Raw genomic sequence first — 27,874 nt, 5'->3', positions numbered from 1 at the left:
TTAGGAAAGGGAAACATGGGGCGCCTGGGTGGCGCAGTCAGTTAAGCGTCCGACTTCAGCCAGGTCACGATCTCGCGGTCCGTGAGTTCGAGCCCCGCGTCAGGCTCTGGGCTGATGGCTCGGAGCCTGGGGCCTGTTTCCGATTCTGTGTCTCCCTCTCTCTCTACCCCTCCCCCATTCATGCTCTGTCTCTCTCTGTCCCAAAAATAAATAAACGTTGAAAAAAAAAAAAAAAAGAAAAGGGAAACATGCTACAGATATTCTTTCTCTAAGCTTCCTATCCAGCAAATTATCTAATAATCCTTCAATAAAACCCAAGCTGGGTGTATTCAGTCAGTTCAAGCAAGCATCAGAAAATTAAAAATTAACTGCTGGTCCCAGCTCCATACCAGTAACTCTATGACCTAGAGAAAGTCACCTAACCTTCTGGGTATTAGCCTCCTCATCTGTTAAAGAAAATAGCAAATAATGCCCTATGTACCTCAATAATTTGTCCTGAGGTACAAATTATATGTAAAGTATCATATAAATGTACAGTTATCTATTTAATGCTTCTATAGCTTTAAACAGTAAGAGCTTACAATTAGCACCATAGTAGCAAAGAGCTTTCATGTACATGTATTACACTATTGACTTGCAATCTGCAAGAGATATATAAAACATGTATTATTCTGATTTTCCAGACTAAGAAAACAGAAGTTTTAAAAAGTGTACCTGACTTGCCCAAGATTATTCAAGAAGTAATAGAAAACTATGTCTCAAACTCAGAGTTTCCAGTTCCCAGACCTGGCTCTTTATATCATTTCTATAGTTCTTTTCTATGTCTGTCCCTGTCAATGTGGTCAGTTAGTTATTATAATCTCTCAGAAGGCAGAATCAATTTTATCCAACTTTACAGAGTGTCCTGGGAACTAACTCAAGAAACTTACTCTAGTGCATGGGAGTATGAGGAAGAACAATCACAAGGCTGCTATGTTCAATGTTCTGGATGGAGGATATACCCCGCTCTGTATGGATATGTGTATGTAAAGTACACCTAACATGCTTGACAATTAAGATGCATACAATAAATATCTGATGAATGATTGATTTGTGTCCTGGATAGGGAAAAAGAATGAAAGAGCAGATAAAAAGCATACTATATTCAAAATGGAACCTGAATAATGAAATGAGAAGTCAGCTTCCTTTAAAAGCCAAAAAACCAGGGGTGCCTGCGTGGCTCAGTCAGTTAAGTGTCCGATTCTTGGTTTTGGCTCAGGTCATGATCTCACAGTTCTTGGGTTCGAACCTTGCATCAAGTTCTGTGCTGACGGTGTAGAGCCTGCTTGGTATATGTGCTGCCGAAGCAAGCACAAGCCTGCTTGAGATTCTCTGTCACTCCCCCACTAGCTCTGTCTCTCTCAAAATAAATTTAAAAAATTTTTTAAGCCAAAGAAACAGACATATGCGAAGCACTAGAGATTACAGAGTTGTAGTACTGGTGTGGCAACATCTTAGGGTAATGATTCTCAAAAGCCAGGCTACCTTGAAATCACCTAAGATACAGATTCCTGTTATACTGTTAAAACGCAGATTTCCTATGCTATACTACTAAGATTCCAATTAAGCACGTTTGGGTGCTCAGGAATCTGCATTTCAATCAGTACCAGGAGATTCTTACACAACGGACGCATTTCGGAAAAAACACTGTGCTAAGGCATCTCTACCACCTTAGGCGATCATAAAAGTGATAAATACCCTTTGAAATTAGTCTAAACAAATTTAAAATACAGTCATCTGTCATATTACTTTCATTTGTGAATCAGAAGTTCACAATTCCAAAAATTCCATCTCTCCTAACTGTTCTCTATGCGTATGGACGACAAAGCCATTGTGAGCAAGGCCCCAGGCAGCCCTAATAACACCACTATCCACATGGCTGAAGGCATCACTGAACAACTATTCAGGAGAGATGCCCAAAAATAAAACTAGCTTTACATGTTAACACACCGAACATCACAGAAAAGCATACAATTTAAATTGAGCTGGTAATCCAAAATTAGGAAGGCAGAGTATGAAGACTGTCATAGGAAAAGCAGTTTTCATTTTAAAAGACCAAAGGAGCTCAGCCATAGCAATGAAATAAGAACAGAATGCAAACACTCTGGGATTTATTAGAATTTTTCCCTCCTCTTCAAGAGGGAGAAGAAACCCTTTTAAATAACAGATTTATCTAATCAATGTTCAGCGTCTGAGTTTTAGTTCAGTCTCCATTATTCAAAATATTTTTAAAACTGCACAGGTGGGTCAAATGACTGTTCTGGTTCATCTTGATCTTGAAAGGAATGAATTTCATCACCTACATAAGGATTAAATTCAGAAAACGTCATGGAAATGTAATCCTCAACAGGTGGTTCCCATTCTAGCAAATATGAGTTACTCTCCACCTAAAAGAGGAAGGACAATTGCCCAGGTTTCCTCCATTGCTTGACTATCTATTTAAATTGACTTCATGATATATAAGCTGGGTCGGGGTATACCAACTGCCCACAGAGGACACTTTTTCTTATTTTTTCTTTTTTTGTTTGTTTGTTTGGTTTGGTTTTTATACGAGCTTTCTCTGATAAATATGACAATTGCAATGCAGTTATGATGTTGTGATGCTACTCCTGTATCAATCTCTTCTTACCCTTTTGGGAAATCAAAATTTTGTCCAAACTGAATTTGCAAAATACCAATTAAACTCCATAAAAACATTAAAAAAGTCAAAGTTCCTGGGACATGAATATGTCACCGTGGTTGCCATCATCATCATCATCATTATACATAAGATCTATACAACGAATTCAGAAAACTAAAATTGAAAGACTACATAAAATTATAGGCTCTGAGGTCAAAGAAAAATTTGATAAAGCCTACCAGAATCATCATCTATTGTCTTGATGGTCTATTAAATATTTTTGCATGAAATCAGTGCTCTAAAAAATGTTCAAAAAAGACCGCAGATACTCTGTTCTAACCATTATACTCTGGCCACATTCACCAATACCACCCCCATTTCACAACAAAGCAGCACTACAGTTGGAGCCAGAAACCCCAATTTTGAGTAATTATTCTGCTATCTCCAAACTCAATGATGTAAGACAAGTTAATAGATCACCTTTCTGAGTCTCTCTTCTCATTTGTAAAACAGGATATGGCTTTCCTTACTTTCAAAGTTGTAAGAGTAAATAAAATAAGGTACATGAAAAGAGTTTTATGATTACAAAAAAAAAAAATCACTCAGTTGTAAAAGATTCTGATCAATCATTTCTCCATATGAAAAGACTAAAAAAAAAAAAAAAAAAAAAGAGCACTCTAACTCAACCAAATACACAAGATGGCAACTAAACTGAAAAGGAATTTAAAGAAAAGGCAGATAGTGTTCCTTTTAGGCTTGCTGCCATATTTCATTTAGGCACACCAGAGACTCTGAGCAGACCTTTATTTCATGGCTGCACTAATTTCTATGTCAAGATGTATAGCCATGTCTTATGAGTCAAAAACAATCACACAAAACCCATGAAAGCCAGATTCTATTTTTTTTTTAAGCCTCGGGCCAAGAGAAGTGCTGTGCTTTGTTTTATGCTCATTCCTGCTTCATTATGCCATTGCAGGTTACAAAGCTGGGAAAGAGAACAAAATACTTACAGCTGCAGACACTATCTGCGCAGAAATTCCCTTCAAAAGTGAATGTCGCATAACTGACCCATGGAGTGAAAAAGAATCAGGTAATTTCTTCTTCCTAAAAGAAGGGGGGGGGAGCATTTAAGGATATTAAAAAAAAAAAAGTCTTTTTTGAAAGACCAAAAAACACATAAAAATAAGGAACGCAGAAAACAACACTGAATGTAATTTGTAGCTCTGTTTGCAAAGAGGTATTGAGAGCCTGACAGTCCTAAATTAAGATGTTGTACTAAACCCACCTTGAACCCCAGAGAAGCACAAGTAGGAAAGTGAATAAAGCCATCAATCCTTTTTCATTGATTCAAACTGTTCCTTCCCCACCTAAAATATGGCAAGAGGTTTTACTCCTCACCAGAAGGTTGCCTGCCCTGCCCTACTTGTCTACATGACCTCTCCCTTCCTTCCACCCTTGCCCACCTTTCTGGCCTTTCTATCTGTAACTGCCCTCTCTCATTCTTCAACCAAAGCACCTCAAATTCCACACTCCTCTCTGCTGCTCCTACTAATAGATCCTTTCACTTACCCAACTCATCAGCATTCAAAAAATATCATCCTTTACCAAACACTGAGCACCTCCATCATGTGACTAAAAGTATGCTTCAGGCATACAAAAATAAGAAAGGCAAGGTTCCTACTCTCAAGGACCTCACGGCATAGCTAGAGGGACCAATAAGTAACTCACTCTTAAAAGATAAATGTTAGAGGGGCGCCTGGGTGGCTCAGTCGGTTGAGCGTCCGACTTCGGCTCAGGTCATGATCTTATGGGTCGTGAGTTGGAGCCCTGCATCGGGCTCTGTGCTGACGGCTCAGAGCCTGGAGCCTGTTTAGGATTCTGTGTCTCCCTCTCTCTCTGCCCCTCCCCTGCTCATGCTCTGTCTCTCTCTGTCTCAAAATAAATAAAACATTAAAAAAAATTTTTTTTTAATGTTAGAAAATAACAATGGATAAAGCACTATAGAAATGAAATAAAGAAGAGTTTAATCCTATTTATTGGGGGGATATCAGGGACAACTATAGAAAAAAAGATGTCTGATCTAGCCTTGATAGACAACCAGGAGTCTGGCAGGCAACAAAAAAGCACAAACAGAAATATGAGGATGTCAATGTGTGCTGTGTGTGGAGGGAATGTAAGTACCCAAAGGCACTGACCAGCAGGATGGGAGTGGGGGTGCTTAGAGATTAGGTCAAAATAGTGAGCAGGGTCCAGACTAATGCTACGCAAAAGAGTTCTGACAAATGAGACCAAAAAATAAAGACTATATATATATATATATATATATATATATATATATATACACACACACACACACAGTCTTTTTTAGTATAGTTGACAATTTACATTAGTTTCAGATGTACAACTTAGTTATTTGACAATTTTATACATTGTTATGTTCACAAGTATAGCTGGCAGCTGTCCCATTCCATTGTTATTAGAGTATTACTGATTGCATTCCTTATCCTGTGCCTTTTATTCCTGTGACTTATTCATTTAAAAATATCATAGGGCCGCCTAGGTGGCTCAGTTGGTTAAGCGTCTGACTCTTGATTTTGACTCAAGTCATGATCTCACAGTACAGGAGTTCAAGCCCCATGCTGGGCTCTGTGCTGACAGTGCAGAGCCTGCTTGGGATTCTCTGTCTCCCTCTTTCTCTGCCCCTCCCCCACTCACAAGTACACATGCACGTGCGCACACACACTCTCTCAAAATAAATAAACTTAAAAAAATCATTTAAATTATCATGGTTCCATACAAATACTGAGATTTTGTTCTATTTCTAAAAAATGTGCCACTGGGATTTTGATAGGGATTGCACTGAATCTACAGATGGTCTGGAGAAATATGGATATCTTAACAATATTAATCCATGAACACAGGATATTTTTCCATTTATTTGTGTCTTTAATTTCTTTCACCAATGTCTTATATATAATTTTCAGTGTATAGCTCTTTCATGTCCTTGGTTAAACTTATTCCTAAGTATTTTCTTGCTTTCGATACTATAAATTGAATTATTTTATTCCTTTTTCAGATATCTCACTGTTAGTACTTAGAAACACAACTAACCCCAATTAGCCAAAGCAATCTTGAGAAAGAAGAACAAAGATGGAGGCATCACACTTCCTGATTTCAAACTATATTACAAAGTCAAAACCAAAACAGTATGGTACTTGCATAAAAACTGACACAGAAACCAATGGAAAAGAACTGAGAGCCCAGACATAAATAGTTAAATATACAGCCAACTAATATTTAACAAAGGAGCCAAAAACACTCAATGGGGAAAAAATACAGTCTCCAATAAATGGTGTTGGGAAAACTGGGTAATCACATGTAAAAGGAACTATACCCCTATTTTATATCACTCACAAATTTTATATGAATTAAGTGGATCAAAGACTCAAATATAAGACTTAAGCCATAAAACTCCTAGAAGAAAGCATAGGGGAAAAGCTCCTTGACCTTGGTCTTGAGGGCAATGGGTTTTCTGTATATGACACCAAAAAAGAAAAAAGAAAAAAAAAGGGGGGGGGCAATAAAAGCAAACATAAATGAGACTATATCAAACTAAAAAGCTTTGGCACAGCAAAAGAAAATCAACAAAATTTTAAAAACCCATGGAATAGAAAATATTTGTAAACCAGGGCACCCTGGGTGGTTCAGTCTACTGAGCATCTGACTCTTGATTTTGGCTCAGGTCATGATCTCACAGTTAGTGGGATCCAGCCCCACATCAGACTCTGAGCTCACAGCACTTAAAAAAAAGTGCTTAAAACTTAAAAAAAAAAAAAAAAAAAGAAAGAAAGAAAGAGAGAGAAAGAAAATATTTATAAACCATTTATCTGTAAAAGGTTAATATCCAAAATATATAGTAGTTCTCCTTTATCTGGTTTCAGTTACTTGTGGCCAACCACAGTCTAGAAGCAGATGATCCTTCTTCTGAGGTATTTTCAGGTGGTCAACAGTAGCCTAACCTGATGTCAGGCCTTCATCCTTTACCTCACTTCATCTCATCACAGAGGCATTTTATCATCTCAAGTCATTGTTAAGAAGAGGGAGTACAGTACAATAAAATATTTCAAGAGACCATGTTCACATAACTTTTATTACAGTATATTGTTATAATTGTTCTATTTTATTATTGATTGATTATATATAATCTCTTACTGTGCCTAATTTATAAATTAAACTTTATCGTAGGTATGTACAAAAAGAAACATAGTTTATATAGGATTCAGTGCTATCTGCAGTATTTACAGGAAGAAACATAATTTATATAGGATTCAGTACTATCTGCAGTTTTAAGCATCCACTGGAAGTCTTGGAATGTATTCTCAGCGGAAAAGGAAGACTACTACATACGGAACTCTTACACCTCAACAGCAAAAAAAAACCCAAACAACTGAAGTTAAACACAGGCAGAGGATCCGAACAGACATTTTTCTGAAGACGACACACAGGTGGCCAAAAAGCATATGGAAAAATGTTCAGCATCACTAACCATCAGGGAAATGCAAACCAAAACCACAATGAGATACTGCCTACGGGGATGGCTATTATCAAAAAGACAAGAGATCACAAGTATTAGTGACGATTTGAGAAAAGAGAATCCTTGTGTACTGGTGGCAGCCACTATGGAAAACAATATAGGGGTTACCCCCAAAATTAAACATAAAATTACCATATGATCCAGAAATTCCACTTCTGAGGATATATCAAAAAAAAAAAAAAATCACTATCTCAAAAAGATATCTCCACTGCTGTGTTCATTACACCATTATTCACAAGAGCCTAGATATGAAAATAATCTAAGTGTCCACCTTCAAACAAATGGATAAAGAGGTGAGACAGACAGACAGACAGACAGACACACACACACACACACACACACACACACACACACACACACACACACATTATTCAGCCATGATAAAAAAAGGAAATCCTACCATTTGCAACAACATAGACGGACCTTGAGGGCCTTATGCCACATGAAATAAGTCATACAGGGAAAGACAAATACTATATGATCTCACTTACATGTGGAATTTTAAAAAGCCTACCTCATAGAGGCAGAATAGAACAGTAGCTGTCAGGAGCTGGGGAGTGAAGGAAAAGTGTAGATGTTGGTCAAAGGGTACAACCTTGTACTTGTAAGATAAGTTCTGGGGATGTAATGTACAGCATGATGTAACAGCATTATCTAACAATAATGTATTATATACTTGAAAATTACTAAAAGAGTAGATTTTAAATGTTCTTACCACAACAGAAATGGTAATTATCTGAGGTAATAAAGGTGTTAACTAACCCTATTGTGGTAATCATTTCACAATACATAGTATATCAAAGAATCACATTGTATATGTTACATTTAACCAATGTTATACATCAGTTATATCTCAATAAAGCTGGAAAAAAAAATTTATCTATTTGTAGGAGATAGTGATGAACAGGTAAATATATCCAGCAATGGTCCCTATCCAACAAGAGTTGACAACCTAAAGAAGACAACACTAATACAGGCAACATTTAAGAAAGGAAAAATACACATGACTTTATCAACATTAAAGTTACACATGAATTCAATAAAGTATTTACATTATGCTTCCTCCACTTCTCTTTCCTTTTCATGTGCTCTCCAAGAATTTGGAAGGTGAAAAGCAGCCAAAATGAAGTTATTTAGGGTTAGAAATCTTTCTCCCAAATCTTGAATCATTTTGTGATTCTCCTCTGAACCCATTCCAAGGGAATGAAGGAATGCTGGAGCTGACCTGAGAGTGGGAGGAAGGGGGCGGGGAGTGCAGAGAGCACAGGGTGACGAAATGAACCTAGCTCCATGTTTCCACCACAGACACAGTGCCAAGTTTGACCAATGCTTCCTCCGAAGGCTCTACTGCTTCCGGAAGTCCCTGCCTGTTATTATGGCTTCCTGCTGGGGGTGCAGAGGACAGTGGTCATGGCATGCACCTTTTCATTATTCTCTCCCCTCAGTAGTGCCAAAATCTTTAGGGTCTAATAAGCATATTATTTCCACCCAAGTGGGCCTTCCATTCCCTATGCAAAGGCTTCAGCAGACCATACCACACCAAAGAGAGATTTACATTTTAAATGATCAAATATTTCAACCATATGCCAGTGTGATTTACATGAATACCTACCTTTTTAAGTTGGTCCTGTCACCACTATCTGAACTTGCCACAGACGAAGTATCATAGGAGTGGGAATCAATAGTATCAATGTTTAACAATGTAGGGTCCTCCAGAACAAAAGACTCCTCTTCATCATCAGTCTAAATTGGAAGAATATGGATCAATAAACTCACAATTCCAAATACCCTGTAAGTCAGACAAGCATAAATGTGTTCTCTAAAATGCTCACATGCTTATTTCTGCTTTTCATCTCTTTTCCAAGCATTGTTATTGACTAGAGAAGCATAGAAAATTAATTTCCAAATCTAGATAGATATCTGTCTCTACAAAGAGTTCGCTCCAAAAATCTCTTCCTTGTAGCAGGAAGCAGCAGAAGCAGTTATGCAAATTATTGTTAGCAGCAAAACACTTCTTAAATTCAAACCCGTAAATAAGCTTTACTAGTTAACTAACAGCCAGTAGCTAATTAGAAGAAAACAAATACCACCTGATTACAAATAGTATCCCATGAGAAATAGGACAAACAAAAGAAAAGCATTCTGGGTTAGGAAAACCATAAGGGACCCTTAAAAACTGAGAATAAACTGAGGGTTGATGGGGGGGTGGGAGGGAGGGGAAAGTCGGTGATGGGCATTGAGGAGGGCACCTGTTGGGATGAGCACGGGGTGTTGTATGGAAACCAATTTGACAATAAATTTCATATTAAAACAAAAAAACAAAACAAAAAACAAAAAAAATAAAATAAAAAATAAAAGTGTGGAAGAAAAAAAAAGAAAGAGCATCTGCAAACACAGTGATTTCATAAGGTGAATTTTACTCCTAGAAAAGGAAGAAGTCCCAAATGACTGGAATATTATGAGGAGTTAGAGTGATCCTAGAAAGATAAGCTAGGACCAAATTATAAAAAGCTTTATATTCCATGAGCAAGTGACAGCAGGGCCTATGTCCTCCTTGTCTACCACTATATCCCTACTGCCCAGTACAATGCCTGGCATATAATTACTACTCATTTACTGAATTAGTGTACTGTATAGACAATAGGAAGGAAACCGAGATGTTTAAGAAGTAGGCACACATGATGGGACCAACGTTTTATAAAGATAAATGGGGCAGCAGGAAGATGGATGAGTGTAGTCAGGGAAACTGAGACAAAGAAACTATTAAGAACCTGTAACAAGGTAGGGGCACCTGGGTGGCTCAGTTGGTTAAACATCTGACTTCAGCTGAAGTCATAATCTCGTGTCTTGTGGGTTCGAGCCCCACATCGGGCTCTGTGCTGACAGTTCAGTACCTGGAGCCTGCTTCAGATTCTGTATCTCCCTCTCTCTCTGCCCCTCCCCTACCCCCACGCACATGCACGCACTCTTTCTCTCTCAAAAATAAAAAATAATTTAAAAGGAACCAGTAACAAAGCTATTGCAGTGTCAAGGGAAAAGAAAGAGGAGGGTGCCTGGGTGGCTCAGTCCATTAAGCATCCAACTTCAGCTCAGGTCCTGATCTCATGGCTGGTCAGTTCGAGCCCCACGTTGGGCTCTGGACTGACAGCTCAGAGCCTGGAGCCTGTTTCAGATTCTGTGGCTCCCTCTCTCTCTGCCTCTGCCCCACTCATACTCTGTTTATCTCTCAAAAATAAATAATAAACATTAAAAAAAATTTTTTTAAAGGCGGGGAGTGGAGCTTAAGAATTTGTCAGAAGAGGTCAAGAGAAGGAATAATGAAAGAGACATTACTGCGAAAACCCAAAGTCCCTGGCTACCATTTTTTTTTTTTAACGTTTATTTATTTTTGAGAGAGTACACAAGCAGAGGAGGGTCAGAGAGAGGGGGAGACGCAGAATCTGAAACAGGCTCCAGGCTCTGAGCTGTCAGTACAGAGCCCAATGCAGGGCTTGAACTCATGAACTGTGAGATCATGACCTGAGCCAAAGTTGGACGCTTAACGGACTGAGCCACCCAGGTGCCCCCCCTCCCCACTACTATTTAATGGCAGGGGATGGGAGGTGGGGATGTCAGGGAGAAATCAAAGAGGACTCCAAGGTTTCTAGCTTGAACAACTAGGCAAAAGGTAATACTTCTGAGATAAAAAGCAGAATAGCAGATAAAGCAGAATGAGGAGTTCAGCTTTGAACAGGTTGATTCTGAGCAACAGACATTAAAGAAAAATGTTCTGATCATACTCCTCTTTCAGCTGGACTACGTTCTGCCTTACCATTTCCATTAAAACTCATTATCTCCACTTTCTCCACCATTGCTAGCCACTACTACCTTTGCTGAAGTTACCAGCCAAATTCACAGGCCTATTTTCAGGTAACGTGTCCTTGTCCCCTTGGCATCATTTAACACTACAACCATTCCCTCCCTACTTCTTGGAACTTTCTCTTCCCTTGGCTTCCAGTGCATCCCTTTTCTGCTACTCCTCCCAACTTACGAGGCCTCTTCTACCAGTCATGTTCTCTATTTTCTACTCAGCCAAACCTTTAAATCATGCTATTCCCTGGGATTATATTCTTAGCTCTCTTCCTACTTCACACACTTTCTATATGAGCAAGCTAATCCATACTTATAGCTTGAAGTACTATGTCATGCTAATGACTCCAAAATCTGCATCTTCAGTATCAACATTTCTCTTGAGGTTCAGGCCCATATTGCCAACTGCTTTTCATATATCTACACACATACACACACACCTGCTAAGAACAAGATTAGAACCACAAGGAGAGACGGTCTCTTGAGAGCCGGACAGAGGTGGGACAACTGCCTTAGGAAAGGAAAGGAAAGAACTCAAAAATTAGAACTGCAGCACCAAGAAGCAAGAGGGCTAATCAGAATCTTACCTGATTTTCTTAAGCACCCTGAGGATGTAATTAAAGAAAACAGATCCATTAAATGAAGCCAGGGTTGAAGACTTACAAAATACATGAAAGAAAAAATGAAAGAAGAGAACTGAGCTTATCAATAAGGCTGAATTTAAAACTACTAGCTACACAGCAGAGATATTAATTTTCCCACACTGATGCATAAAATCTACATAATCCTTTCAAATTTCATTGTGTGTGTGTCTGTGTGTCTGTATGTGTAAACTAATAAAGTGATTCTAAAATTTACATGATGCAGAAGACCAAGAATAAGCAAGGCAACCTTGAAGAACAACACCAAAGATTTGAAACTACTAGTTATCAAGACCTATCATAACAAACATTAGAATGTGGTATTAGGGCAAGTATAAAAGACCAATGGAATCAGACCCACACAAAAATGATCACCTGATTTAAAACAAAAGTGACACCACACAAAAGAGTATTTTTTTTCAGTAAATGGTGCTGGCTCATACCTCACACCATCACACACAAAAAATTCCAGATGAATCACAGACCAAAGTTGAAAAGGTAGAACAATAAAGATATTAAAACAAGATAGTATCATCATGACCTCAGAATTTTCAAAATTTTCTCAAAACAAGACACACAAAAACACTAACCATAACAGAAAACCAAAATAAGCTGAACTACATTAAGAACTTCTGCTCATCAAAAGAAACCATTAAAAGAGTGAAAAAGTAACCCACAGAATGGAAGAAGATATTTGTAATACATATACCTAATAAAGGGCCTATATACATCACATGTAAAGAACTCCTACAGGGTGCCTGGGTGGCTCAGTCGTTTAAGCATCTGACTCTTGGTTTCAGCTCAGATCATGAGTTTACGGTTTCAAGAGTTCGAGCCCCACATCAGGCTCTGCATTGGCAGGGTAAGGCCTGCTTGGGATTCTCTCTCTTTCCTTCGCTCTCTTCCCCTCCCCTGTTCATGCTGCCTGTCTCTCTCAACATAAACAAACTTTAAAAAAATTTTTAAAAAGAACTCCTGTAAGCTTAAAAAAAAAAAGTGAGCAAAAGACATGAAAAGGCAATTCACAAAAGAGATATCCAAAAGCCCAAAACCTATGTCAAAATACCCAATTTCATCAGTCTTCAAAGAGAGAAATTCAGATTAAAACAATGATGTGATACCACTGTACATGGATACAGTGAAAAAGAGAAAATTCAAAAGTTGATGAGGCTATGGTATTCAGCACTCTCATATACTGCTGCTGGAAGTATGTATTATTCCAACCACTCTAAAAAAACCTAAGGCGGGGCACTCAGCTCAGTGGGCTGAGTGTCCGAATTCGGCTCCGGTCATGACCTCACAGTTTGTTAGTTAGAGGCCCACATTGGGCTCGCTGCTGTCAGCACAGAGGCCACTTCAGATCCTCTGTCTCTCTCTCTCTGCCCTTCCCCCACTTGCACTCTCTTTCTCTCTCTCTCTCTCAAAAAGAAATAAACATAAAAACAATACCTGCGGCAATATCTACTGAAGCTGAATATACCTGTATCTGACGACCTAGAAATTCTATTCCTAAGTATATAACAGAAATGTGTGTGTATATATATGTGTGTATAAAATTTTTTTTTTTATTTAGCATTTATTTATTTTTGAGACAGAGAGAGACAAAGCATGAATGGGGGAGGGCCAGAGAGAGGGAGACACAGAATCTGAAACAGGCTCCAGGCTCTGAGCTGTCAGCACAGAGCCCGACGCGGGGCTTGAACTCACGGACCGCGAGATCATGACCTGGGCCGAAGTCGGCCGCTCAACCGACTGAGCCACCCAGGCGCCCCTATATGTGTGTATAAACATACCTAAAGACATGAATAAGAATATTCACAGCAACTTTTCATAGTAGCCAGAAATCAGATATTATACAAATGCCCATCAAAAGTAGAATGAACAATGGTATACACATAATATAAAGAGTTTTATGTATGGGAATGAATAATTACATACAAAAATATGAGTGAATCTAATAAAATATGGAGGAAAACAGATCAGACACACAAAAGCACATACTGTATAATTCCATTTATATGAAGTTCAAAGCAGGCAAGCTGATCAATGCTAGAAGTTAGAACTGTGATTATCCTCGGCTTAGGTACTCAAGGGGCACAAGAAGAGGTTCTGGGGTGTTAGTGATGTTTTATTTCTTCATCTGGATTCTAGCTGCACAGGGTATTCAATTTGTGAAAATTCACCAAACTATACACTTACAATTTGTGCACTTTTTCTATATATATGTTACACTTCAATAAAAAGTTCAAAATAAATTTCTGGCTGCACAGTAGTAATGAAGTGAAGCAGGAATTTCCCAGACTGGAAGACCAGGAAGGATGAAGAGACTTGGTCCTGATTAGGCCAAAGAACAGGTTTAACGGAAGAAAAAGGTGGGGAGGTGGGGAGGTGGGCAGGCGGCTATGGTGAAAGAATGGAATTTCACAATTAAAAACCTCAGAGGTAGCACAGTTTCAAATAATGACAAGGCCTAGTAACATTATTTCATACCCTAAATTCTGAGATTTAGGATATCTCAATAATCTCTAACTTTCCATCCTATAACATATCTTGGATGCCCATTTCTTCCCAGCTTCTCTTCAGGTTGACATTAATGAACATTACTGAATATGTACACCCACATATCACATATCCTGGAGCAAGTGCTTACTTACACTTTGCATTTTTGCCCTTTCCATTTTGTCCTTTTCTAAAATAATTTTAATACTTTCTCCCCCTGTAGCTTTCATAATGTTCTACAACTTAAATTTTATTTTTACTTTCACTTATCCACCTGCCTAGCTCCTTGGAGGTGTGAAGGCTAGCCAAATTGCAGTCCTATGTCTCTCCCAAAGTCAGAGACAGTCATACAACATTTTATAATCCTGGCATCTAACATTATGACCCAAATACCTGAGGCACCCAAATTACTACTGAGGATGATAACAGTATTATCTTTTCAGTAAGCCACTAATGACTGTACTTACTGTTACTTATAGATAAGTAAATTGTGCAAAGATGGTTTTTCTTCATTATGAACCTGTTTCATTCATGAGCATTTTCTTCACCATTTGTGCACAAATATGATTAAATATGGCTTTATACACAACGTTCTAATATTACTTTTATTTCACACTTAGTGAAATGAGGATGTGATTAAGATGTTAACAAAAATGACTAAGATTACGCTCTTCATCTCTAAATGAAAGATTTCCTATTAGAAAGCAATAAATATCACTGTAATTGGTTAATCTTTCATTTATTAAAGCCTTGTCAAAATTTAAAATGTTTAAGTCTTAGCACAGATCATACATTTTTGAAGTTAAAATATATTCAAAGTAACAGCAATATCAAACTGATGCAAAAAATAGATACCAAAGTCATACAAGAAAAATAAAAGATACAATTCACAGAGAAAGTAGTTCACATCCTACAAAGTGTTGCCTATAACCCCAAAAGTATAGGTAAAAAAGTAACAAAAACCAAGACTCAACTTATTCAAAGCTATGGGATCAGTGGGCATTTCTTTTGGGGAACCTATGCACCGTTATCTTTTAGAAAACTATGGATCTGAAGTAGATTAACACACTTAAAAAATCTTTCTTGTATTAGAACCTAAAACCTCCAAGAGGAGTCTTAAGCAAGTTTTTAAAAGATCAAGAAGACAGAGTTAAAGAACTGTCAGCAGACACAAGGTACATAAAAACTCACATACTTCACCAACATGTTACTGACACCAAGCTCCTTTATAAAGTCTTTATGATCCGCTAATTCAGAAAGTAACATCATTTCAAAACTCTGACAAACTTTTAGCAAAGATGGCACCCATAAGACAAACTGTGCAAGTTTTGTTTTCTTTACACAGAAGAGTGATGAGGTGCATTTCAAGGCTGCAGCTGCTCTCTACTATCAGAGGATGGGTTGAGTATCACTCATAGAGAGGACATTATCGAAACATTATACAAAGCTCCAGAGTGACACGAATTTAGTATTTTAGCTTGCTTCATAAAACATTTTTTCAAATCTACCAAGTATGAGGCATTGTACTTGGCACAGGCATGAAAAGACACGGCTTCTGCCCTTGAGAAGTTCATAATCTAGGTGAGCACTGTCCAACAGAACTTTCTGCAACAATGGAAATATTCTGTATCTGTTCTGTCCACCTTAGTAGCCACTAGCCACATGGGGCAACTGAGCACCTAAAATACACCTTGCACAACTGAGAGATTGAATTTTTCATTTTTATTGAACTATAATTAATTTAAATCTAAATTGCTCCATGTGACTAGTGACTCCCATACTGGACAGTGCAGATCTAGATACATACACTATAATTAATCCAAAAGCATTAAAATCAATTCCATAAAATGACAATGATCATTAATACATACTTACCTCATTGAGTATGCTTTCCAGTGTTGGAGGCGTATCAACTTGAGGAATATCAAATTCCTTGTCATCAATCTAAATAGAGAAAAGAAACTAATGCTCATATAATGCTGCTCTCCCTCTTAGAATTGTGGGAGTGCTTTAATTTATTAGAACCATTACCAATTAAAGAGATAAACATACCAACAAACTGATCATGCAGAGCACCAACCCAATAATCCACATTAATAAGGTCAAAAGACTACAGAATTGTTTCCTCTCCTATCCACATATTCAGTGGTTATTAAAAACAAATATGCAGTAACTGCAACATCCTGACAGCCCTTTCCAGAAAGCTTCTGTTCAAGGATTCAGGCATCTGCATTCTTAAATAGTATAAAACAGCATGTCTTATGACAAGCCCCAATTTTCTAAGTGTAAAAAGCAATATACAGAGCAATGTACAACATCATAAGCAATATACAAAGGTCTGACATTGCATTTCTTTTTTTAGTATATGTGCTGCCGAAGCGAGCACTGACATTGCATTTCTTAGTTATTTCATAAATTATGGTGAGAAATGATTAGGTCAAACAAATTGCCATTAAATATTCTCCTGGTCACAAAAACTTATTAATATCAAATCAATGGGAGGAAAGTCACTTCATAAGATTTCTAAACCTACCACTAGCTCTGTGACCTTGAGCATCTAGTTAACATAGTCAGCTGTACTTCAGTTTCTTCCTCTATGAAGTGGCTTATCAGAGTGTGTGAAGCTCGAATGAGAACATATGTTAAAAGTGTTTCATAAATGGTAAATGTACACAAATGAAGACTGATATGATCTCATAAACCTGTTCATAGATTTCTACTAATTCATGTGAAAATGATAAAAAGTCTTTAGGTTCTAACTCTAACCAACGTTCTGGTTATATAACATCATTTGACAAAAGTTGAATTTTTACCAGATCATTTTTGAACTCCAGTTCCTTGTCCAGATCTATGTAAGAAAATTTTGAAAGCGAAGCTTCAAGATTGAAAGACTTATTCAGTTCTTCTTCTGTAGTCTTGGCACAAAGGCTCTGTTCCACATTTTCATGGTCTGGTTCGTTTTCCATAGTTACTTATAATAATTGTAGTTCAGTCAATCCAAGCAAGTTTTTGTTTGTTTTGTTTTGATTTTTGGCCTTAGATCATGATGACCTGAATGATCTGATCTCTTTTTAAAAAGAAAAAATATACATCATTTAGATTTCATCAATTGGACATTTCAAAGACGTACTTGGTTAGACTTGTATGGAAATGGATTCTTCATTCAATCACCTGACTGTGAAGCAAAGAGAAATCAATCCTAGGGTTTGAGGTATGATACTGGGGAAGAGCTTCTATGGAAGCACAGAGGAGACATATCTCACTACGGAGTCTGGGAAGGGGTCCACCACCCAAAGTCATTAAGTCTGGTGATAGTGATAGACTTGGGATAAGTTCAACCACTAGACTTGGGACCAAACAGATTTATGTTTTAAGAGAATAAGGGTAAATTGGTGCCAAGAACTGCAATTAACCCCCCCCACCTTACACTCCTAAACCCCACAAATCTCCAGTTCCCCTGGAGAAAAGCATACACATCAGTTTTGTTGTTGGCATCCATCAACAGTTGGCTTAACCAACTGAGCCACCCAGGTACCCCAATAAATAAGCTTTTTAAAAAAATAAAATAGAGTTGAAAATTAGTTGCTGTTATTGTTTTTTTTAATGCCTAAAATTCACTGACAATTTTATCCAACGAGGCTCATTGTTTTTTAGTACTGACGATGAATTTCACTTTGTTCCAACTTTCATTTTTATCAGATTAAAAGAAACGAGTAACTACTATATGTAAGACATGTAGAGTCATGAAGACAGATTTTTCAAGAGCTGAAACCAATTTTTCTTGCTAGTACATTTGGTATATTACCAAATACAGACTAATTTCTTTCACATGTTACAGAAGATAGACTAAAGCTCTGTTCTACAAACACATGATATCAAATACATTCCTAGAAGACATAAGTGAGGGCACTCTGTATCTGGCAACATTTGAAAGTAGCTTTCCAATCTCAGGTACTAAACATATTTCCCCTTTTGCAATGAGCCAAGGGCAGAAGCAATATTAACAATAATATGACTTTCTTCGAAGAGTACTGAATTGACTCATGACAAATTCCTTGTTAATAAGGTTCTCTCGTATTTGCTCCACTTAGGAAGAATGATTACAATTAGTCAAGGAATGTTCGCAAACATGCACAATCTAATACACATTCAGTGATTCCTGAGGACAGTTATTAAGTTTTATCCTTACACATTAAAAAAAAGAATGGAAAAGACCACAATAGCCCCCCCCCCAAAAAAACACTTTTATTTAAATGATTTAATAACCTAAAATATTTCACTCTTCACATTCGTCTTTCTAAAACAACTCACAAAGGAAAACAATTTTTTTTCTGGCTCTTTTTTTATATCTCCTATCTGGTATTAGTTAAGAGGTTCTCAGGGCAGCTCAGCATCTATGAACACCAATACCACATTCAAGAAGTTTCAAGTGATCAAGCATCCCCTAAACAAAGAGTACCATCTTGCCATGCTACCCTACTCCACTTTCAACCTTCACTTCACCAAGTTCCTATTATTGTGATATGCTGGCAAAGTGGAAAGAACATAAGCCAAACAGTCCATTAAAATCAGGTTTGACTTTGGGCTTTACCAGCTCCAATCTGTGACCCTGGCTAATTTGTCTACCCTTTCTGAGCCACTCTATTTCTATATCTTGGAAGATGAAATATCGTGGCCATATATGTTTTTGCCCATAACAGCACCTCTTGTTGGAGGAAGGGCTCCTTCAAACCATGTGGTTCTTGTGGAGGCTGCCAATCAAAACTCCCCTAGTAACAGAGACTGCATAATGCAGCCAGAGTGCTTCAGGGGGATTCATTAAAATGGAACCAGTGAGGAAAAGCTGCTTCCACTGTGTTCTAAACAATGAATAGTAAGGCTGAGCAGCACCCCCACCCTACACCCCACCCTGTTCTGCAGAAAAGGAGGTCATTGATTCAATACATATCAACTAAACACATACTATAAATGCCACTGGAGATCCACCACTACAGACTCAATTTACATCCTAGAAACAGATTCTCTAACAATAATAAAATCAACCTACAAAAAGAACCAGAGAAGATGAGGAAGGGGTGTCCTGATACCACTCAGGCCCCCTTATTCCAGTCTTGTATGATGTTCGCTCTAGCCACAGTCTTCTGGTGGTTTGGCTCTGTAAGCCAGCATACTCTCCCAACTCTTTTTTTTTTTTTTTTTTTTTTTTTTAACTTACATTGGAGAGTCCTGACTTTTAGGAATGCAGCTACCTATTTTGCAGAGCTACTGTGAGGAATATATTAGATTATGACTATAAAGCATTTAGAATAATGCCTGGACACAGAATAGGTTTTCAAGAAATACTAGCTATTATCATTTAAAATTTCTTCAAGATTTCCAAATTCTTCCAGAGCTAAACATCCTGAAACAATATCCAGTACTTCTGTAACAGTCTGGCCAGTGTTAAGCTTATCATAAGGATACCTTACTGGAAGTGTACACTTACTTCTGCTCTCAGAAGTTTCTTTATGAGCTTAATGTTAAGGGTTTTATCTAAGACTAGTACAGCCCCCAGTAAAGCATCAGAGACCCTTCAGGAAAAACGTTTAATTATTATAATAATTGTCATATACTACTAATTCATTCTACAACTGTGCTTTTAGGGGTGTCTAGGTGGCTCAGCTGGTTGAGTATCCGACTCGTGATTTCAGCTCAGGTCATGATCTCAGAGTCCTAGGATTAAGCCCCACATCAGGCTCTGTGTAGAGTGTAGAGCCTGCTTGGGATTCTCTCTCTCTCCCTCTGCCCCTCTCCCCAGCTCACACTCACTTGCAGGCTCGCTCTCTCTCTCTCTCTCTCTCTCTCAAATAAATAAATAAATAAATAAATAAATAAATAAATAAATAAATAAATAAATCTATGCTTTTACATCAACTTCCTCTTTTATCAGTTACCAGCAATTACACTTTTATGTTAGTGAGCAAATTTATGCAACCCAAATAGACCTAGGAAACAAAAGGTCACCATGCTCAGATTTTCTTTAAAAAAGGAGTCCAATTTTTTAGAAATTGAGCTGTGCTTGAATCTACCTGCGGTAAGTAAATTACCCAGTGATGTCTGTCCTGATCTCCAGAACCTATGACTCTGTTACCTTACATGTCCAAAGGAACTTCACAGAGGTGATAAAATGAAGATCTTGACTTGGGGAGATTATCCAGGATGAGCAACGTTGGCTCAATGAGGGTCTTAAAAAGTGGAAGAGGGAGGCAGAAGAGTGTGTCAGAGAAAGAGATAAGACAATAAAAGCAGGGTCACAGAGACGTTGTGTTGCAGGCTTTGAAGGAGGAGGGAGGATGCCAGCAGTCAAAGAATTTAGGCAGTCTCTAGAAGCTGCAGAAGGCAGAAATGGATTCTCTCCCAGAGCCTCTAGAAGGACCCCAGCCCTGCACAGCTTGATCTTGGCCTAGTAAGAGCAGTGCTGCTCTCGTGAACTAAAGAACTGTAAAATGATAAATCTGTGTTTTAAGCTACATTTAGGGTAATTTGTTACAGCAGGAATAAGAAATGAATACCCTATCCAGGTGCCTGGGTGGCTCAGTTGGATACGCAGCTGACTTCGGTTCAGGTCATGATCTCACAATTTATGGGTTCAAGCCCTGCATCGGGCTCTGTGCTGACAGTTCAGAGCCTGGAGCCTGCTTCTGATTCTGTATCTCCCTCTCTCTCTGCTCTTCCCCCACTCCTGCTCTGTCTCTCTCTCTCTCAAAATTAAATAAACATTTAAAAATTAAAAAAAAGAGGGGCGCCTGGGTGGCTCAGTCGGTTAAGCATCCCACTTCGGCTCAGGTCATGATCTCACAGTTCGTGGGTTCGAACCCCACGTCGGGCTCTGTGCTGACAGCTCAGAGCCTGGAGCCTATTTCAGATTCTGTGTCTCCCTCTCTCTCTGCCCCTCCCCTGTTCATGCTCTGTCTCTGTCTCAAGAATAAATAAACACTAAAAAAAATTTTTTTTTTCATAAAGAGAAAAAAGAAAGAAAGAAATGAATACTATCAAACTTCAACTATTTTGTTTCTGGTCACATTGCCAATATTCTGAAATACTAATCCCTCCCTCATGAGTGTGTGTGCCCAAATATTTATTGAGCAAGCTCTTCATTCCAATATGCAGACCAATGATGAAATGCTTAATATATGACGCTTCCTATTACACATGATGCAGACACTGCCTACAGATATCACTTAAGTGATATTCCAGTACTACTGATAATTTCCTTTCAAGACTAAATTCTACAACTAGCTTTCCACCCAACCATCCTGCTATCTAGTGTTTCTATAGCTCTTAAGGAGATGCCAAGTCAGACAGTACCTGCAGACAACACAATAGGTAAAATCAATTGTTTCTTAGTCTCTCCCAGAATGAAGTCACATTACTCTGACAGGAAATATCATAAAATCATGATTACCCAGTATGCTGTCATCTTCTGAGTCCTGATAAACTAACATTTTAATAGTTCTGATTTAAGATTATCTGACATCTTGACAGTTCTCAAGGCTATTCCCTCTTAATAAGGTTATTCCCTACCAAGTAATAATAGATTCAAGGATCATTTAAAAATAAATATATGTATCATATAAACAGCAATGACCCCATTTCAACCCTGGTTAACTGAATAAGAACTCTAGAATGTAACCTATATTAGGCAGGGTGACTATGAAACTCTTTGACCAGTTTTTTTTTGTTGTCACGGTTTTGTTTTCACCTTGGCAGACCTTCCCAACTGTTTTCAAATTCCAGGATCCTATTTAATTCACTGACATTCCTTTCCTCCTAAAAGTGTCATATGAGACACTTTTCACATTATGATGAAATCGAATCAAGTTCTGTTTTCTTTTTATAACTTACTGTAGCCCCAGAAAGGTATCACGAAATCATGGTATGGAAACAATTTTACATTCCAACTTTGTTTCCAGCTTTCCCAATCTAAGTATTTCTCTTCTTCCATGGCTTTGTTTTGCTTTGTCTTCTTGTAGTTTGTTTGTGAAGAAAAATACAATAGAGGATTAACTTCTATTTCTTTTCTGTGCTCTTTCTCTAGTAAATGGACTCATTCTGAACAGCTTCCCAATGCCTACCGTATGAAATTCCAAAATCTAAGCTTAGGATTCCAGATATCACATGAGCTGACCCTACCTTCCTTTACAACAAAAGGTAACTTGTATTCAGAGTCCTTCAAGAAGAGCTTCCCCTTTCCCTCCATGTCTGCTCGTGCTAGTTCACCTGCCCTTTCCTTTTCCTCTCCATTTATCTAAGTTCCTTCTTTCCTCCCTTCGCTAAGCATCCTCTGAATCCAGAATCCATGTCTTCTTTACAACAGTGCCTTGGCGCTTTCCTCATATTGATTCATTAACTTACCATGTGACTATGTCTTTTGTCCCCAACAGAAATGAAGCCAGGCTTCTTTGTATACTCCACATCAGTAGGCTCACTGAGTTACATAGCTATGTAGACATTCAATAAATATTTGCTGATTAACACAAGAATTGGAAGACAGGACTAACACCTGTGTTGCAAATTAAATGTATCAGTTTTATTACCTATAATTGTTATTTGACTCACAGCCTATAGGAATCTGTGCCATAGTAAGCCAAGTTATAATTGAGCTCTACCTTTCTGTAATCAGGCTTGTCAACTACTGTTGATCATATTCATCCCTCAGATATCAGCTAAAACGTTGCTTCCTCAAAAAGACTTTTTTTGTCCTGCTCAACTAAACCAGGTTCCCTGTTAATATGCACCTATAACATTGTTCTCCTCTTTCACTAAACTTGTCACATTGCAATCATTGTTTCAGTGTCTGAACCGTGATTCCCTTCCCTCAGGTTCCAGGAGAGCAAAGACCAGATCTACCTTGCTCACCAATGTATTCCCAATGCTAATCAACCCATCAATCCTTCCCTCCTCTCCTCAATCCCTACCCCCCCCCTCACCCCCCCCCCCACCCCCTCTGGCCAATAAGCAGCCAAGCAACACTGCATCACTCACTGGCTTCTACAGCCCCAAATAGCAGTTCTGGTCATTCAAAATAAGATATGGTTAGTCATTCTACCCCCAAAGCCTCCCACCTTGCAAGTTCCATTCTTTGCATCTAGGTGAGATTTTTAAAAATCCGTAACAGTGCTTTTTAAAAAATGATCATTTAGTTCATGTATAACATGACACAAACTCCACAATTTCATATGTTTTGTGTTCTTTTACATTAACTCAGACTACAAAACCAAGATGAAAACAATGGAGATGCATCCTATGTCCATTCTGTTTACAGGAATTCAACTATTATCTTCAGCAAAGAGAAAGAAAAAAAGAAATGATTCACAAATACATGGGGACTCTGCACACCATTCCACCCAATACTATACACTTCAGGGTGAGCACGCAACAGGAGATGGATATCTGCTGCCCTTTTGGTCTCAGTTCTTGAATGCCTTGTACATAAGTGATCCATTTCATCTGTGCCCAAAATAACAAATAGCATGCTGTTCCAACATGGAGGAAAAACTGGCTGCGTTGCACTTCCTGAGAGACAGGTCTCCAACCTGGGAGACTCCCTCCCAGGTATTTTTCAGGAGTACTCAAGTTTCACCTTACTCATGGACTTCAGAAACAGACCCTCTGTTAGACACAATGCTACTATACACTCAGATGAGATGCATATTTGGCTTGAGTTTCTTTCCAAAAATAGGCACATTTAAGCCCACAATGCTCAGAGCAGCCACTATGAAAAAGCCCAAACCTGTTTCCCTTTCTCTTCTCTTGGTAAATGTCTAAATGAGAAGAGTGGTTATTTAAAACTTAGGAAATACATATAGAACAACAAATGTTAAAAATAAAAGTGAGGGGGGCACCTGGGTGGCTCAGTCGGTTAAGCCTCCGGCTTCGGCTCAGGTCATGATCTTACAGTTTGTGAGTTCGAGCCCCACATCAGGTTCTGTGCTAACAATTCGGAGCCTGCAGCCTGCTTCAGATTCTGTGTCTCCCTCTCTCTCTGCCCCTCCCCTGCTCACGCTCTGTCTGAGCATGGTGCTAAGTTACTGCTATGAACCATCAGGCACAACCTTCAAGGTGCCACATTCTAAAAAAGAAAAAACTGGGGCGCCTGGGTGGCTCAGTCGGTTAAGCATCTGACTTCTGCTCAGGTCATGATCTCACGGTCTGTGAGTTCGAGCCCCACGTCGGGCTCTGTGCTGACAGCTCAGAGCCTGGAGACTGTTTCAGATTCTGTGTCTCCCTCTCTCTCTGACCCTCCCCCGTTCATGCTCTGTCTCTCTCTGTCTCAAAAATAAATAAACATTAAAAAAAAAATGAAAAGCTTTAAAAAAATAAATAAGAAAAAACTAATCCCTATCATAATATGCAAAATAATGGTAAGATCCATGTCTACAAACATCTATATTATGCATAAACCCTAATATTATTCATCAATTTTATATCAATGTGTACAGAGGTGATAAGTGAAATGAGACAGGAAAAAAAATCACTTCTTTCCAGCTTCCAGTAGGCCCTTAGTATTATAAGAATTACTCTTCAAAGACCCACCCCACCCTTAGAGAACTTCTCCTAAGAAGTACATGGGCTTTGTGTAGACTGAAATATATTCCCCTTTCTTCTTTCCTAAATTGGTACGAGTGAATTCTTTTCAGTTAAATGCACAGAAGATAGGATTCCATTCAGTTCTAGGCTGAGTAGATGGTAGCCTTCCCACTCATCTTAATTAGCTCCCAATTAATTGTCACCTCAATTTCTCTTTGTTAGGGGGTAGAGAAGGATGTGGAGTCACAAGAGATTTTTTTTTTTTTTTAATTTTTTTTTTTCAACGTTTTTATTTATTTTTTTGGGACAGAGAGAGACAGAGCATGAACGGGGGAGGGACAGAGAGAGAGGGAGACACAGAATCGGAAACAGGCTCCAGGCTCTGAGCCATCAGCCCAGAGCCTGACGCGGGGCTCGAACTCCCGGACCGCGAGATCGTGACCTGGCTGAAGTCGGACGCTTAACCGACTGCGCCACCCAGGCGCCCCAAGAGATTTTTTTTTAAGAGCAAAAGGAAACTTCTTACTGAACCACAGAAGAAAAACAAATTTGATTATGGTTAAAACATCCCTTCAACATCTTTCCTTTGGAAAACTGCTCGTCCTACACTCCAACCTAGCCGGAAGAGTAGGACATGACATTCTGGTATCCGTTCAGCCAATCACTATCCTCCCCTGGAATCTGTAAATACTGAAGGTAGGAGTTTTCTCTTTGTTCTAGGAAGATGTTAACACAGGGGCTGTTACACAGAAATGAAGATAATTAAAACATTAATTCAAGATTCAATTAAGACTCGAACAGTTCGAGTCTATATCTATATATAGATTACACCTGACACTGTGAATCAAGACACTATCTAACCGCTGTGAAAAGTAGAAACAGATGGAAAGTTAAACATACTTCCTTAAGTTGAAAACGCCTTACTTTTAACTCACCTACATAACTGACATTTGGTATCACAATAGTTGACATCTCTATAAAAGAGTGACAAACGGCTATAAAGTGCCGAGAAGCTTCAATATTCCGAAGACAAAAAACATCCATCTGCTGATGCTGGTCCAGGTGCAAAGAAAATATATAAAGGATAATCAACATACTATTATCTTAGCGCTCTAGAAAGAATTTTTTCACATGTCTCTTTAACATATGAAACCCAATAGTTCAACCAGAATTCCACCCCCCCCCCTTATCTTTTATTATGCTTTCTATGGAACAGGCCACCTGTTGACAGAGGATTCGGTATCCATTTTACTCTCTCCTTAAAGTTAACCATAAGCAAACCCATGTCTTCCACAAACATGTAGATTCTCCATCCCCATTTGTATTAGACTTCAAACACACACACACCTGACATGTAATTAACTACCTCTCAATCACAGACATCTGAAGGAGAGGTGGTGCCACAAGTCAACCTCCATGATTGTTTTGCTTGTGTTTTCTTTTTATGGGGGGTGGGGGGGAGGGAAGAGTGTGGTAGACGGTGGGCATGCAGAGGACACAAGCCTTCCTGTCCATTTCTAGTATGAGTCTAATATTAGGAGGTTATGGAAGAGGCATGCCTAGTTGAAGAAGGTTCCCAGCTCTTCCTGACAACCCATGGCCATGGAACCTCCCTAGCTGACCCTACTTCATCACACCCTACCCTCCCTTTGAAGCACACCCAAACATTTGAGGCAGCTCTGTTTCCCTCTTTCCCCAGATACCACACTTGGGAGAACACAACAGGACACAGGAGTGGCCTCAAACTTTACAGACCCACCTGTCCTCCTGCTGCCCTCACTCGGGAGCACACTTGCAGGCAGAGACAAACTGGAACCAGCCTCACAGGGTGTACATCAATCCTAAGAGGTGGACACCTCATCTAAGCCTTGGCCCCACACTTGGGGAGCACACTTGTCCCAACCTTCAAGAGACAAAGTAGCCTACACCTGTACCAGGGGCCTGAAAGGCGGATTGCACATCTGTTTCATTCGGGGGAGGGTGATCACCCGCCGCCTAGTCTCACAATCAGGAGAAGCGGGTGCACCTGTCCCTCGGCCTCACATTTGTTAGGAACAAGAGTAAACCGCCTAAGCCAATTCCAGGCCAAACGCCGGACACGCCTCTCCGCCCCAGTGTCAACCCTGCCGAGCTCGTGGGCCCCAGTCCAGTTAGTCAGCCTGGGGCTGCTCCGTCAGTCACTCCAGGGTCGCGCCACCGCGCGGGGGAAAGGGCCGAGGCTCAGAAACCCGGCGCGTTCTCCTCCCGCCCGGGGGACAGCCCTTCACTACAGTCCCCACCCCGCTGGCCCGCTCCCAGGAGATTCTTTACCTGCGCTCGCGGCCATTCCAGCCCAGGACCCGCGGCCCACGTGACCCCGCCCCCTGGCTCCAGCCTCACGCATGCGCAGTCTACACCACTGATGGCCACGCTTCCGCTTTCTTCCCAGGACTCTTGTCACTCCTGGGCGGTCCGCCCCCTACACCACGCCCCCATTTAAAGGGCCAGAGATTCAATGTCTCACACCAGGGACTTAATGAGTGATTAACATCTTGCGGAACAGGAGAGTGGAAACGTCAGTGAAGCGCAGACCGGTACATACAAGTCTTTGAAATGGGAAGACAAACGCCTCCAGCCCTATGTCAATGAATTCATCTGGCCTTTAAGAAAGAGACCCTACCAGCCAGGCAAGAAAGGTAGTTGATTTCCAGACTTTTGGAATTTGTAACCAGTAAATTTTTACTTAATCTTTTTAAAGACGCGCAAAGAATTGCCAGCTTTTTATTTTGCCAAGTAAGGACAATAAATATACACTAAAAAACAACTATTATTTTCTAACTTATGGTCAACATTGATCCACAAAAAATACATCTTAACACCAAACGTATAGGAGAGACACTCTCAAATAAAGGAGATATCTTTTAAATGGATAAAAATGTATGTTTATTTCTCTTATTCCTCCTGGAGAAAGATGAAAGCTTTCAGGACAGACTGGATTTTAGAGCCACCACTGTAGATAACCCTAGCCCCAAAGCACAGATCTTATACTTACTGGGGCCTATAGTAAAGAAAATGGAAGGAGGA

General features: G+C 39.2%; 1 protein-coding gene across 7 annotated transcripts in view; it reads right to left on the bottom strand.

The window, feature by feature from the left end:
• VPS8 (VPS8 subunit of CORVET complex) overlaps positions 1-27,247 on the bottom strand; it is a 253,246-nt gene extending 225,999 nt beyond the window's left edge. For all 7 annotated transcript variants that reach the window (XR_015240159.1, XR_015240160.1, XR_015240161.1 and 4 more), the window contains exons 1-5: positions 27,122-27,247; positions 17,056-17,309; positions 16,118-16,186; positions 8,866-8,996; positions 3,670-3,763 (exon numbers count right to left, since the gene is read on the bottom strand). Coding sequence is in view for 4 of the 7 variants with exons in the window: in XM_086674896.1 (XP_086531022.1) it covers positions 3,670-3,763; positions 8,866-8,996; positions 16,118-16,186; positions 17,056-17,208 (447 nt within the window). In the remaining 3 variants the exon portion in view is untranslated. The remainder of the gene's footprint in view (positions 1-3,669; positions 3,764-8,865; positions 8,997-16,117; positions 16,187-17,055; positions 17,310-27,121) is intronic.
• Positions 27,248-27,874: the final 627 nt, after the last annotated feature.

Source organism: Puma concolor, chromosome C2 (genome assembly GCF_028749965.1).
Source record: "Puma concolor isolate L17-30 chromosome C2, mPumCon1.1.hap2, whole genome shotgun sequence".
NCBI lineage: Eukaryota > Metazoa > Chordata > Mammalia > Carnivora > Felidae > Puma > Puma concolor.
The sequence above is the reverse complement of the archived record's forward strand: the minus strand, read 5'-3'. Positions and strand labels throughout refer to the sequence as shown.